Raw genomic sequence first — 15797 nt, forward strand, 5'->3', positions numbered from 1 at the left:
TTTTCTAAAGTGATATCTACAGTAGAGAGGGAGCAAAAAAGTATTTTCTTGACAAAAGTGTAAGTTGGCGACTGTAGTGTCTCTCTAAAATTTGTGGCCTATGAGATGAGAAATTTCTAAAGATTCGACCTGGTAGAGAAAGCATTGGTAAAATTTTGAGTCTGTCTAATAAGCCTTTCTCTTTAGTTTTTACATCTCTAAAATGGAGATATATACCTTTTTCTACTTCACTGGATTGATGTTGGGAAGTGAATAATAGTAACACAGGCAAAGACTGGTTGATAGGATCTACTTCAGAATGATCCAATGTGGGACTTGGGGATAGGGCACATAAAGATGCCCAAGATTGGCCCTAAATGGGTCATTATTGAAACTGGCTGGTCAGTACATGGAGTTCATTATATCATTATCAGCTTTATTTGAAGATTTCCATACTGAAAAGCTTTTCCAGAAGTGAGGCTGTTTAGGAGACTGGTCAAGGTAATAGTTTGTCCTTTCCTTCTTAGCAAGTGAGAATTGGTATTTTTGCTGCTTTTAGTAAATAAATGGTTGCCCTGTTAAATTCTGTCTGATATGATCTGTATCTGCTTTACACCAGATGACAGCCAGCGTGTCTCAATTGAAGAGGAAACAGGAAACTGGGAATCTAACAGGTTGTTTCATTCTCACTCCTGTGAGGATCCTCAGAGGAAAGCCTCCTCTACTTGCTTTTTTTTTTTTCCCCTCACATCTGCCTGTCTAGAAGAAAAACCCCTCCTCCAGTCAGTCTAGCCTGTTTCTGTTCTGCCCAGGATCCATCAACTTCAGATCCTAATTTGGTCTCCTTCCCGCTCTTCCATAATATTTCCATCAGCATCCTCACACTCTGTAGTATCTCCCGTCTTTAAAACAGAACAAAATAAAATTATCCCTTGATTTCACCCCCCAGCCCCAGTCTGTGGCCCCACTCTCTGTCTCCTTTAATTTAACCCGAACCCACACCTCCTTGAAAGAGTTGCCATAGACTTGCTGTGGCCTCATCCTCACCCAGCACCCACTCCTCTCACACCAGGGTCTGCTCTTGGCAAGGCCACCAGCAGTCCTCGTGTTTCCTCTCAGCAGATGTCCTTTTTCCTCATCCTACTCTGCAGCAGGGAGCTAGAGATCTACAAGACACTAGCCTTTTGGTTTCCTCTCTCAGGACCCAGTCTCTCTGTCAGCTTTATCTCAAATCCACCTTCTTCTCTGTCCTTTGCCACCAACACAGACTGAATTTTTACAGCAGCTTTTTTAAAAAAATCAAGGATTATTGTAAATGAAAACCGAGCTTATGTATTTTATATACACAGCTGATTGTATACCTCAGAGTGCCACATGTAAGGTTCATGTTCTGTCGGAATTTAATGTTCCTCAATACTTCGTCACCCTTGGAAGAATTTTTATGCTTTCTCTTTTCCGATAATGCCACACTTCTCTTTTTGCCCGGGCTGCCTTGACATTCCCAGGCAAAGGCAAGCCTCAACTCCTTTCAACTCCTTACTCTAGCAATGCGACAACTCAGGATTGGCATTAACAAGGGAGGGCTGATGGGAAAGACACAGGTTTGGGTGTCTTAGCTGGACTTGAAGTCCAGCCTTGCCACTGTGTGTTTGTGAGGAAGAAACTTTGAGCCTGAACCGCCTTGTCTGTAAAGTGGAGATGACACCTACCTCACAGAGTTGGTAGGTTTATATTTATAAATTATAGAAACTGCCTCAAATCCTTTTTGGGAAGAGCATATATAAATAAAGGATAATGGAATGTTTAGTTACTTGGGGAAAAACAGTTGGTTGAAAGCATACACAGTTCTAGAAGAGCTATCAGATTTCTCCTTGTCAAGAGTTTCACATGTTGTCTCAGTATTTGAAGCGTCAGTAGGCCTTCTGTGACCCGCCTGTCTGAATACCTTCTCCTCCTCCACCACTCTGTTCCATGGCTCAGCTTTGCTTTCTTTACAACACTGGTCACTATTTGAAAATATCTGTATGTCCTCTATTTTGTGTCAGCTAGTTGGCTTCCTGTCTGTCAAGATTTGCCCCTGCACTCTCAGTCTCTAGGGCAGCACCCGCTTACTTGAATAAATGGAGGGTGCATGGGACATTTCAGGTCACTCCTTAGAAACCTGAAAAGGAAAATGTACTCTCTCTGGCACAAGTTTTGTTTTTAAACCATGCTTTAGGAAAATGTTACCAAAGCACCTGTATAAAGTAAAACTGTGTATAATATTTTAAAAGTAGAACTTTTGAGCTGAAAGAATTATTATCTTAATCGTTAATGACTGGCTCTCTAGAGAAAAAAAAAAATTTTCTTTTTCTCTTTTAGGTCAAAGGGCCTCCTGAAATCAATTTAGTTCTGTACCCTCAAGGCCTGACTGGTGAAGAAGTGTACGTAAAAGTGGATTTGAGAGTGAAATGCCCACCCACCTATCCTGATGTGTGAGTTCGTTTATAAGTGTGTGTGTTAGTCTCTCGGTCGTATCCAACTCTTGCAGCCCCATGGACTGTAGCCCACCAGGCTCTTCTGTCCATGGAATTCCCGAGGCAAGAATACTGGAGTGGGTTGCCATTCCCTTCTCTAGGGGATCTTCCCAACCCAGGGATCAAACCCAGGTCTCCTGCATTGCCGGCAGATTCTTTACCGTCTGAATCACCAGGGAAGTCTGTTTGTAAATAGCTTTGATGTGATTTCAGTTCTCTGTTTTGAAAACAAAGGAGCAGGTTGAAGTTAATGGTATTTTTTTCCTTCTGGCCCCCATACCATTTAAAATTTTATTTCCTGTCACCTGCAATTCATCAGAACTACATCAGCAATAGATGTTTTCATGAAGCCCGTCTCCAGTTAGGTTGGCTTCTAGTTAATCGTCTCTATGGGTGGTAGTGTTTGCTCCATGACTAATGTTTGCTTCTTCTGTTAACTTTTGTTTGTTTAATTTTTCACAAACTAGGAAGAGGAACAATTTAGGGGAAAAAAAGGTAAAGGTACAGTGACTATAAAAGCCTGTGTACTTAGTTTTAAAGTACAGTTTACATTAGGACTTAGAGTAGCCTTCCGAGCCTAGTGAGACCTTGACTTCCAAGTAGAAAAGGATTTAGTCGCCCTCTTTCAGGGTTGGGAAGATGGCAGGGTGTGTAACATCACTGGCTTCTACCCATTAAATGCCCAAGAGTTTTCCAGTCAGTGAGACAGCCAAAAGCCTCATGTATTTCTAAACTCCCCCGAAGGTAATAACCCCCTGGGTTCAGATCCAGTAGTAAAACAAAAGCATTAGCTGTCAAGGCTCAAGTAATCTTCATTTCAAGTACCATGCATATTCCATATAATTTTTCCCAGACATTCCATGTAGAAAAGCAGATTTGGCCTGGATGATGTTTTTTTAATTGAGCTTGTTGTGCAGGAAGCCAGTGAAGGAAAATGACAAGTAAAAGGATGTACTGCCTTACCTGGTGGGTGGTAAATGTATGGAATTTGTTACCTTAAGAGGTGATGGAGTTTATGAAAATACAGGTAGGTCAAGATGAGCTCCCTGAAGTTAGTAACCCAATTTTAGCCCAACCTCTGTGCCCAGAGTAGAATATAGTAGACATTCAAAAAGTTAATTTATGCATTAATTGAAAGGTAATTAATTTTATGAAAGAAAAACAAGACAGTGCCTCTCTAGGTCTTATCTTTCCTGACACTAAATAGGTGGTATCTTTTCTGACACCAACTGGGTGTCTGAACAATTCAGTTCAGTTATGACACTAACTGTCCATAGTTGTTGATAGCGGAGTTGGGGCTTAGTCCCATGACGAGACATGGATGCCAGTTGCAAGTCCCAGTACTTCTGATCAACTGGCTATAAATTTGCATGTTCCTGTGACCCCCCTCCCCCTGCCCCAGGTTTAATAATTTACTAGAACAGTTTACAGAACTCAGGAAGGCACTTCACTTACTCTTACTGGTTTGTTATCAAAGATACAACTCAGGACTGGCCAGATGGAAGAGATGCTTAGGCAAGAAATATGTAGAGGGGCACAGAGCTTCTTTGCCTTCTTGACATTGACTGATGTCACCTTGGAGGGGGAACATAATTACCCCTGGTTGAGAACCACTATGTTAGAGAACTCATCAGGTAAATCTCAATGTGTCCACTTGGTAAAAATATCATTTAAGAAACAGCATGCAAGTGTTTAAAAAAGTTAAAAAGTAAACATTGTAATATCAGCTACATAAACTTATGAATTATGTACCAAGAGCATGAAGAGAACATTGGAAATTTTATAGTGTTTAATTAGTGTTGCAGATGAATTTTTCGCTAATCTGTTAATATTGCTATATAATGACTGCTTGAATTTTTTTTTTTTAATTATGTAAGTCTTGACTTGGGGAAACATTCCTATCTTTTGAGATAATATCATGCAGGAAAACTTTCCTTTTCTGTAAAATAGTCCTTTATACCACTGTGAGAAAGAGAATCCTGGATTAAATGGACCTTACGTAGCCTTTCGCTAAGATTTCCATCTATCCAGGTAGATGATGACTGTAGTAATCTATCATAATGAAGCATTGAGAGAATGCATAGATAAGTGAATAGTAAAGGCTTCACCAAAGTAAAATGCCATGAATTACTCAGAAATGCTTGGTGGGAAGTGATGAATCATTTTCTCATCTGTAAAATTAAATAAAGCCTACTTAATCTCACGAGTTGTTATTGGATATGTTGTGGTTGGAAATAAGAGGAACCCCAAGGGAGGGCTGATTGTATTTTCCTTGGGTTGAAGGTGTTGACTGTTAGTTGTGCCCTATAGAGATGAAGAGTATGTGGTAGGTGTCCTTGGAATAGCAGAGTTTGCAGAGTGTGCATGACATGAGTGAGTGAGCTCATTTCTAGCAGAATGAGTTCCTGGGACACAGCCTGTTGTAGGAGTACTAGATGGAACACTGTGCCTCCATCTCACACACAGTTATCCTTATCCTGCTTTATGCTGGGAGCAGACAGATGATCACAGAGTGCTTAGACCCTTGTGGGTGAGCTGTCAGAGTTTGCTGATGTTAGGGGGCAAGCCAGGATTGAGCATTACCATAAAAGGGAGTGCATGGTGAAGTTACTAGGCTAGAATCACACACAGAGCTGGAGTGATTTTTTAAAAGACAGTAAATAGTAGTTGATGTTAGAAATTTGAATCAGATTGTAAAGCTGAAATCAGAGACAGGAGTTGGAGAGACACCTGATTGAGCCCCAGTAAGTCTGGTCCTCTTGGGGTGCAGGGCACTCGAAAGCCCATGCTGACGCCTGGCCAGCCCATTTCTGCCCTACAGGCTGCAGGTGACTCCATGTTGAGTGCTGTGTCAACAGAGTTGCTGGAGTAAAGTTGAAATCCTTTTGAGATGAAAGGAAATGTTCCTAGGGGTACCAAGAAGTTCACAAGTGAGGCCCTTATGGAAACCCCAGGCTCCAAGCTTGAAAATTAGCAAATATTAATGCAAACAGTCTGTACTTTTTAGAATAACTCTTTTTTCTTTCTTTTCCAGAGTCCCTGAAATAGAATTAAAGAATGCCAAAGGTCTGTCAAATGAAAGTGTTAATTTGTTAAAGTCCCGCCTAGAAGAAGTGGCCAAAAAACACTGTGGTGAGGTATGATTTGTAAAACTGGAATTATGACAGAATGATAAAAAATCTTATCATGTTCACTAGTGTTTGCCTTCCAGCCTTTTCTTTGGCCTTAAAGGCTTTCCCATTGCACCTCAGATCTAACTTTCACTAGAATGTTCTGGTTTTTATTGGTATCTACAAAGGGGAATATTGCTGTTTGGATTGCTTTAATTAACAGTACTTATGAATTACAAATTTTAGAGTGTGTATAAACAGTACTGTTGATATTTAATTCTTCTGGAAACACTCCATATGAAACTGACCAGACTTTTTGCACACTTTGAGCCTGGCATCATGACCTCATCTTGACTTGAACATTTACGTTGGAAAATGTTTGCAAACGAGTGATTTCTGACCAAACTTTGCCACATCTCCCCTTTTCATATCAGAAGAACTAATTGTTTACTTCTCAATAATTAGGGACTCGCTGTCCTCCATCAGTGTCCCTTTTATACCTGCGCATTTACACCTACTTCAGTACTGATGCTTTTTTAATCCTCTGACTTCAGGGTCTGCATGAGCTCCTCTTTGGGTGAGAACTCTCTCTAGAGGGCCAGGCTGGGTGACCTCTTAGGGCGAGTATTACGGTCTGTTCCTTAAGCCCACTGAGTATCCTAGGTATAATCCATCTTCTCCTCACTTTTGTGTAAGATTATGCAGTGGTTTTGCCTGTGCACATCACTTTTAACTTCTCCTATCCTATAAAAACGGAGAAGAGTTAAGTAAGGACTAGCCCTAGGCCTCTATGTCACTATGAAAGTGACTGGACAAAATTTCACTTGCATTCTGTAACACAGTGAGTTACAGTGTGCCCTCTGGGGTGTTTTTTGACCCTAAAATCTTTGCCCACCTAAGTTGTGTTTCCAAGAACTTCAGTGATTGTTGTGGTACATAAAGTGATTTTAGAACAGCTTGGACAAAAAAATAGGCCTTGGGAATTACTGCAGAGTTCTTTCTAGTTTAAGTTCTTTCTAATGTAGTCTAATGTCTAACTGAAAAATAATATGGAGTTATATTGAAAATTCAGCTACAGAATCCTCTGGTTTCTTGGATTCATGATTTTTCATTTTTTGTAAAGTTCTTTGCTGTGCTTGATTTGACTTTTATAGTGCAGTATTATATAATATAACTTACATAATCGTCATGCAAACTCCAGGAGATAGTGAAGGACAGGGAAGCCTGGCGTGCTACAGTCCATGGGGTTGTAAAGAGTTGGACATGACTTAGCGACTGGACAACAGCAATATAATCATCATGCTATACATTAGATCCCCAGAACTTACTTATTTTATAACTGAAAGTATGTATACTCAGACCCACATATCTCCCCTTTACTCTCACCCACCAGTCCTTAGGTAACCACCATTCTAGTCCCTGTTTCAGTTTTCTTAGATTCTACATGTAAATGATATCATGTAGTATTTGTCTTTGATTTATTTCACTTAATATAATGCCTCAAGTTCCATTTGTGTTCCTGCAAGCAGGAGGATGTTCTTTTTCATGGTTGAATATTTCATTGTGTATGTATATTTATATCACATCTTTATTCACTTTTTCATTGACACTTAGCTTAGCTATTGTGAATAATGCTGCAATAACGTGGGAGTATAGATATCTCTTCAAGATCCTTTGTTTTCATTCCCTTTGAATATGTACTCAGAAGTTGGATTGCTAGATCATATGTAGTTCTGTTTTTAATTTTTTGAGGAACCTCCATACTGTTTTGCAGACTGGCTGCAACAATTTACATTCTCACCAAAAGTGTACCAGGGCTCCCTTTTCTCCACACCCTCACCAATACTTGTTGTTCGCTGTCTTTTTGATGTGTGAGGTGATAGCTCATTGTGGTTTTGATTTGTGCTTCCCTGATGATCAGTGATGTTACACATCTTTTAATGTGCCTGTTGGCCATTTGTATGTCTTCTTTGGAAAAATGTCTATTGTGTTCCTCTGTCCATTTTTTAATTGGATTGTTTGGGTTTTCTTTTTTATTTTTGCTGCTGAGTTGTATTCTTTATATATTTAAATATTGACCCCTTATCAGATATATGATTTGTAGATATCTTCTCCCATTCTGTAGTTTGCCTGTTCATTTTCTTGATGGTTTCCTTTGCTGTGCAGAATCTCTTTTTTTTTTTTGCTGTGCAGAAATGTTTGATTTAGTCCCACTTGTTTATTTCTGCTTTTGTTGTCCCACTCACCCCAGCTCCACCTTTTTTTGACTTTATTTATTTATTCAAATTTTTATTACAGTATAGTTGATTTGATTTACAATGTTGTACTGATTTCCACTGTATGGCTACATATACAGTATCCACTGCGTTTTGGATTCATTTTCCCTGTAGGTCATTACTGACTTTTGAGAAGAGTTCCCTGTGCTATACAGTTAGTCCTTACTAGTTATCTATGTTATATGTAGTAGTGTGTACATGTCAATCCCAGTCTCTCAATTTGTCCCTCCTTCCCCCCTCTCTTTCTCCCTTGGTAACCAAAAAAACATGGAATGCTTCATGGATTTACATGTCATCCTTGCACAGGGGCCATACTAATCTCTGTATCTCTCCAGTTTTAGCATATGTTCTGCTGAAGAGAGCACATTGTCTTTATTTTAGATTATACTTTTTAGTGGTCAACAAATGCACGAAAAGATGCTCAACATCACTAATTATTAGTGAAGTGCAAATCAAAACTACAATGGGGTATCACCTCATACAGGTCAGAAGGGCCATCATCAAAAAATCTATGAACAATAAATGCTGGGAGAGGGTGTGGAGAAAAGGGAACCCTCCTATACTATTGGTGGGAATGTAAATTGGTACAGCCACGATGGAGACCAGTATGGAAGTTCCTTAAAAAACCAGAAATAGAACTACCATATGACACAACAATCCCACTCCTGGGCATATACCTGGAGAAAACCAAAATTTCAAAAGGTACATGCATCCCAGTGTTCATTGTAGAGCTATTTACAATAGCCTTCACATGGAAGCAACCTAAATGTCCATCAACTGAGGAATGGATAAAGAAGATATGGTACGTATATACAATGGACTATTACTCAGCCGTAAAAGGAGTAAATTGTGCCATTTGCAGAAATGTGGATGGACCTAGGGAATATCATACAGAGTTAAGTAAGTCAGAAAGAGAAAAACAGATATAGTAGATGAATACATATATATGAAATCTAGAAAAATGTTACAGATGAACTCAGTTGCAAAGCAAAAATAGAGACACAGATGCAGAGAATAAACATGGATACCAGGAGGGGAAGGGGAGTGGTGGGATGAATTGTGAGATTGGAGTTGGCATATACACTACTGTGGATAAATGGATAACTAGTGAGAACCTACTGTGTAGCATGGGGAACTCTATTCAGTGTTCTCTGGTGACCCAAATGGGAAGGAAGTCCCAAAAAGAGGGGATAATGGATACAGATAGCTAATTCACTTTACTGTACAGCAGAAACTTAACACAACATTGTAAAGGAACTATACTCCAATAAAAATAAATAAATTATACTTTTTCAGTCATGTCCGAGTCTTTGCAACCCCATGGACTGCAGCACACCAGGCCTCCCTGTCCATCACCACCTCCCAGAGTTTACTCAAACTCATGTCCTTTGAGTCGGTGATGCCATCCAACCATCTCATCCTCTGTTGTCCCCTTCTCCTCCCTTCGCCTCCTCCTAAAATATACTTTTTGTATTGAGATGATTGTAGATTCACATGCACTTGCAAGAAATAATACTAAGAGAAGCCATGTACTGTTTACTCAGGTTGCCCCAATGGTAACATTTTTGCAAAACTGTATTATAATATCATAAATAGTATATTGACATTGATATAGTCAAGATACAAGATAGTTTCATCACCACAAGATCCCTTTTGTTGCCACCTCCTTATATCCCCACTTCCCTGATAGCTAAGTTGGTAAAGAATCTGCCTGCAATGCAGGAGACTCCAGTTTGACTCCTGGGTTGGGAAGATCTGCTGAAGAAGGGATAGGCTATTCGCTCCAGTATTCTTGGGCTTCCCTTGTGCCTCAGCTGGTAAAGAATCCACCTGCAATGTGGAAAACCTCATTTCTATCCCTGGGTTGGGAAGATCCTCTGGAGAAGGGAAAGGCTACCCACTCCAGTATTCTGGCCTGGAGAATTCCATGGACTATATATATAGTCCATGGGTGCAAAGAGTCAGACACAACTGAGCAACTTTCACTTTCTTTCCTTATATCCCCACGCCCTCCTTGATACCCAGCAACCATTAATCTGTTCTCCATTTCTATAACTTTCTCATTTCAAGGATATTATATAAGTAGCGTCTTAGTATGTAACCTTTGGGATTGGCTACCTCCCTTTCATCTTCATTCTCTGGGAGCTCACCCAGATTGTCACATGTGTCTATAGTTGTGACTTTGTATTGCTGAGTAGTATTCCATCTTACGTCTATATAAGATGTTTGTTTTGCCATACACCAGTGAAAGACATCTGAATTGTTTCCAGTTTGGGTGTGTTAAAAATAAAGCTGCTCTAAACATTTATGTTAGAGTTTTGTGTGAACATGTTTTCATTTCTCTGGAATAAATGCTCAGGTGTGCACTTGTGGGTGTATGGTACTATGTGTTCATTTTTTTAAGAAACTGCCGAGATTTTCCAGATTGACCATTTTCCGTTTCTACCAGCAATATGTGAGTGATTCAGTTTCTCCACATTCTTGCCAGCATTTAATATGACTTTTTTATTTTAGCTCTTCTAATAGAAGTTGTGATGGTTAATTTTATGTGTCAGTTGGCTAGGCCATGGTACCCAGATATTTGACCAAACACTCCATATGTTTCTGTGAAGGTATTTTTTAGATGAAATTAACATTTAAATCAGCAGACTTTTAGTCAAGCAGTTTACATAATGTGGGTGGGCCTCACCCAATCAATTGAGGGCTTTAAAAGAAAAATACTGGCCTCCTTGGAAGAAGAGGGCATTGCCAGGAGATGGCCTTTGGAGTTGAATTGCAACATCAGCTCAGCCCTGCCTCACCAGCCTGCTGGCCTACCCTGCAGAATTTGGACTTAGCAGCTTCTATAATCATATGAACCAATTCCTAAATCTCAATCCATTCTTCCCTTTCCCTTCTCCCTCTGTCTTCTCTTCTTCTCTCTACAACATACAGTCAGCTCCCTGTATCTGTGGGTACTCCATCAGCACCCATCAGCAGTTGGAGTCAGGCAACCACAGATGGAAAATATTCATGAAAAAAAAAAAATCCAGGAAGTTCTAAAAGCAAAACTTGAGTTTACTGCATGCCAACAACTATTTACATAGCATTTACGTAGTGTTTTCATCCTAGAAGGTATTGTAAGTAATGTAGAGATGATTTGAAGTATATGGGAGGATGGGCATAGGGAATATGCAGATACTGCATCATTTTATATAAGGGATTTGAGCATCTGTGGATACCAAGGGATGACTTTGTGTGTGCGTATACACATACACACACACACACACACACACACACACACACAAACACACACGCCCCCCTTCTATTTGGTTCTGTTTCTCTGGAGAACCCTGACTAATAGAGATGTGTACTATGCCATGAAGCAGTGTCGCTGCTATAAATAAGGAGGTCGGGGGGGTGGGGTGGGGGTTCCTGGTAAGGTGACATTTGAGCAGAGGCCTGAGAGATGCAAGCCAGTGAACAGTGTAGATGTGGGGATGAGGAGGACAAGAGTCAATGTGGAGAGCAGCTCTTATTTACATCCAGTCTTATATGATTTATCAGATTTGTATAGAAAATGCTAGTGAATTATATAGATTATCAAAAGAAAAGTCCTCCACTACCTGGCTCCTGGCTTCTTTCTGGTGTAGAAATGGTTTTGTAATAGAGACTGCCTTCTTTCACCAGCTTCCTGTAAGAGAGCTTTTCATACAGTAGCTTGCCTCTTAGATTCTAGACTAGTGTTTCTCAACTGTAAACAGAAATAAATCAAATGAAAGCCACAGCTTCTAGTACAATAAAAAAAAATACAGCTTCCTCCAATCATTGCTGTATATATGTGCTGCCAACGATCTCTGTGATTTCTCTCAAAAAGAGAAAGGTGAACAGCAGGAGAACTGTATATTTTTGTGTACAGTGACATCTATTTCTAGTGACTTTCTACCACCCTTTTAAGTCCTTTTAGAAACAAGAACTTTCCATCTGCTTCTTTGTCACTGAGGAAAAAGAAATTTCAGAGTGGTGGTCTTCGTCTGCAGAAGGCACTTGGCTGTCTTAACCTCTTTGAAGTTGGGGTAGTTTGGTCAGTGTGGGTCCCAGAAACATGTGTTCTGTTGATTTACCAACCAAGCTACAATTTAGGACTCCAAGAGGCTGGGGAAAAGTGGCTTCCTACATTCACATCTGATGTCTGAGAGGGGAGGCTTTCTCCTTCTGATACTGTGAATGCTTCCCTAAGTGGAAATGAAATGCTTTCCAGCTATTGATCCACCTTCTGCTGGCCCATTGCTAGCAGGAAGAGAGTGAGGCCTTTAAATATTTGCATATGTACCCAACTAGGATGTTTTCAGTAGGGTTCATGAATAGGTGAAAGCACTCGTGTTAGCAATGATTATTCTCTGCTCAACTGTCATTATATAGGCAGGTTTTCCAGTCAGGAATGTAGTTTTTACTTTTATGCAATCTTAAAAATCTTAAATATATTATCAGATTTACTTATATAGAAAAATATTTTAGAAGATTTATTATATAGAAAATGCCAATAAATTGAATAGGATTACAAAAGTGACGCTTTTTATTTATTTAGATAGTGATCTGTCTTGATAGCAACACAGTGAGATGAGTGCTGAAAAGCTTTCTCCTGCTGTGGTCACCTCCCATAACTGATTTAGAATGCGTCGCATCAAAATGAATATCATCATTGTGAACGGTCTCGGATGGTCTGCATGTTTCTCTGTAGTCTTGCCGTTGGACCCTGTCTTCCCATCACTTGACCATTTGTGGTTGATTTCCATCCATGTGTTTAGGTGATGATATTTGAACTGGCTTACTATGTGCAGTCGTTTCTCTGCGAGCACAACAAGCCGCCTCCCAAGTCTTTTCATGAAGAAATGCTGGAAAGGCGAGCTCAGGAGGAGCAGCGGAGGCAGTTAGAGGCCAAGCGGAAAGAGGAAGAGGAGGTGAGACTCATGTCACCACGGTGGCCAGCCAGAGGACTGAGAGCCCCTATAGGTTTTTAATCTCTGTCTCTGCCTACATACTTATCCATAGTTATTAAGTTTTGCTCTGGATTTGATCCAAGAACCATGAATTCATGTGAAAGGAGGCCCTAGGAGTAACCAAAAAATAAATACTATGAGTGATTCCCTCCCAACAAGTATCAGTGCTGCCCCTAGAACCCTTCCTTAGTCCTGGTCTTTAAATGAAAGAAAAAGTCAGTTTAAGCCAACTTTTGTGTGTGCTTGCAGAGCTGTGCAGGAGTTCAGAGGCTATTACCATCTTCCCTCTGTGGGACAAGTATCTCATGCCCAAACAAGTAGCCAAAGCCAGAGGCTGAACGTATTTTTTTGTTCACTCACCATTTGTATTTTTTCTTTAGTCTTAGTCTGCATAAGAATGTACACTCCTGTGTTACTTTAAAAATCCTTTAATCAAACATAATACGTATATCTAAATTTCCTTCTTGATTTTTGTTCTTTTTCCTCTCTTTAGTCTTTTAATAAACTTACTTACCTAGAACTTACTTTGGTATAGGTTGTTAAAATGAGGGTCTGAGTCCTCCCCCCCGCCATTTTCCTAACACATTTATTAAATAATCATTCATTCTTAGGTGATTTGTAATACTTCATTTAAAGGGTATTTTACCTACTTATTTGTACTAAGTTCTATTTGTAAATTATCTCTTTGGTTCAATTCATCTGTTTTTTTCTCAGGTCTATACCACAATCTTTGAATTATTGTGTCTTTGTAACATTTGACTATCTGAGGAGTCAGGACCCCTGTCCCTTCCTCTTTTATTGTTCTTTTTTTTTCTCTCAGCTATCCTCACACATGTATTCTTACAGAGAAATTATAGGATTGCTTTCTCAAAATCAAAACAAAGCCTCTGGAATTTTGAGTAAAATTGTACTTATATATCCATTTGGGCAGAATTTACATCATGACAAAGTTCAGACTTCCTATCCAGGAATAGTTTTTCCATATATTTTTATCTCTTAATGAGGCGTTTTAGTTTTCTCCCCTTAGATGTTACAGTTACTTCTAGGATTTTGTTATTCCTACTTTTCTTAGGTTCTTATTCCTTGCTCTTTTTTTCCTACTTCATTTTGTTCATCCTTTGCCTATGTTAGCATTGTCTTTGTGAGTTCCATTCATTTTGTTACTGTTTATCTCCTATTTAATTGCATAGCCTAGTTATCATTTAAAGTTTAAAGTTCCTTAGCTCTTAGGCAGACACATTTTAATTAGAAGATAAAGATATTTAATTAACAGTCTTGTTTCAATGTACTGCTGTAAGTTTGGGGTTTGTTTTTACATTTTCTATTATTGCTGTAATTGTTTTTGGTTAGTCTCTCAATGGTTTTGATACTTATAACCTGGAATTTTAGGAGGCTCATAAAAATGCTACTTTACGTAAACTCAGAATCATTTGAGTAATAGGTACTTCGTTCAAATGAATAGATTCAAATGCCCCTTTTAACAGTGAGAAAGCTGGCTGGGGAGTGCAGCTGAAGGTCTTGTTACGGGTGTGGTGCCAGCTCAGTCCACCTCCACCTGGGCAAAGAGTAGGTGCAAGTGCATGTTCTCTGCAGACAGGCAGATACCAAGAAGGAGGGGCTCAGTCAAGAGTGGGGAGAAGTGAGAGGCCAGTGGTGTTGCCACAGTGAAAGTCCCTCCACTTTGGGAATCTCCTGGTGGTCCAATAGTTAGGACTCTGAGCTTCCACAAGTCCCTCCACGTTAAAGTGGGGAGGAAGTGTCCCTCCCCCACAGTCTACTGCATTTAAGTGGGAGGTCTACTGCATGAGGACTCTGATAAACTGATGAAACTATAGTATTCACTAAGGTTCTACATACTTTTGGGACTGAAACTCGAAAGATTTTTTGTGATTTCAGAATTTGTGTGTTGTATGGGTTTCAGAGATCAGCATTTGATGGCGGTATGATTTATTTCAGCAACGTGAAATCCTTCATGAGATTCAGAAAAGGAAAGAAGAGATAAAAGAGGAGAAGAAAAGGAAAGAAATGGCTAAGCAGGTACTCTAGAATTTCTGTCATAGTCAAATAGTTTACATTTTGCTAAATATACAATCTTTTTCTTTCCATTGATGGTAATTTAATTACTGTATCTTCATAATGTTTGAATATCTCAGAAGTCTTGACTTCTGTCCTTCATTCTTCATTATTCCTTTTCCCCTCCTTTGTTGCTATCAGTAGTAAAGTTTAAAATGAGCCACTTAAAAGTCTCCCAAATATCATTCATTGTGTATTTTATATTCTCCAGATAGTTACCAAACTTTGAGTTGTATATTATCTGTAGAAGACTTAGGCTTATGTAACTAGAATAGTTTATCAACAGAGTTGAAGGAGAGGGGAGATTGAAGCTTTGATAATCAACTCAGACTCGAATTCCTAATGCTTGGAAAACAAAACTATTTGTTCATACTGAAGAGTGAACAGAAACCAGATGGATCTGCCTGAGATTTCATTCAGTGATGGAAAACAGATTTAAAAAGCAGTGGTGGAAAAAGGATATACTCCTTTGTCCTGTATTTTTCCTGAGTCCAACTCAATCAGAAAACCAGTTACACATGGAGAAATCCAGAGAGAATTTTGCTCATTCTCCTTTAAAGAAATGGCCTTTCACCTAAGGGAAACAGTGAGGTGCAGTGGGAGGAAGTACTAACGTACGAGTAAACAGAACCTGGCTGGAAGCGTCAGCTTTTTTACTGCCTTGGCTTGGTGACCTTGACAGGTGACACTCTGCGCTTATTTTCTTCACCCCTTAGTGTGGCACAGATAACGCTTTCCTGGATGTCTTGTGTAACCATTCCTACAGAAAAATGCACCGCCCTTTGTGAACGTGCAAAGCTGTATACAAATTTAAGGTGATACGACTGTTCGCCTGTCTTACATCTAATCTGCCTTCCCGACAGC

At 39.6% G+C, this 15797-nt stretch overlaps 1 protein-coding gene and 1 non-coding gene across 6 annotated transcripts in view; one reads left to right on the top strand and one right to left on the bottom strand.

Moving 5' to 3' along the window:
• The window catches only part of EIF2AK4 (eukaryotic translation initiation factor 2 alpha kinase 4), a 100140-nt gene that overhangs the window by 13518 nt on the left and 70825 nt on the right, over positions 1-15797 (top strand). For all 5 annotated transcript variants that reach the window (XR_006060344.1, XM_004010439.5, XM_060418589.1 and 2 more), the window contains exons 2-5: positions 2341-2453; positions 5530-5632; positions 12669-12821; positions 14817-14897. Coding sequence is in view for 4 of the 5 variants with exons in the window: in XM_004010439.5 (XP_004010488.2) it covers positions 2341-2453; positions 5530-5632; positions 12669-12821; positions 14817-14897 (450 nt within the window). In the remaining variant the exon portion in view is untranslated. The remainder of the gene's footprint in view (positions 1-2340; positions 2454-5529; positions 5633-12668; positions 12822-14816; positions 14898-15797) is intronic.
• LOC114115908 (U6 spliceosomal RNA) lies at positions 8143-8244 on the bottom strand. Its single transcript, XR_003590017.1, has one exon. It is a non-coding gene; the product is annotated as a U6 spliceosomal RNA (small nuclear RNA).

The sequence above is a fragment of the Ovis aries genome, chromosome 7 (assembly GCF_016772045.2).
Source record: "Ovis aries strain OAR_USU_Benz2616 breed Rambouillet chromosome 7, ARS-UI_Ramb_v3.0, whole genome shotgun sequence".
NCBI classification, from domain to species: Eukaryota; Metazoa; Chordata; class Mammalia; order Artiodactyla; family Bovidae; genus Ovis; species Ovis aries.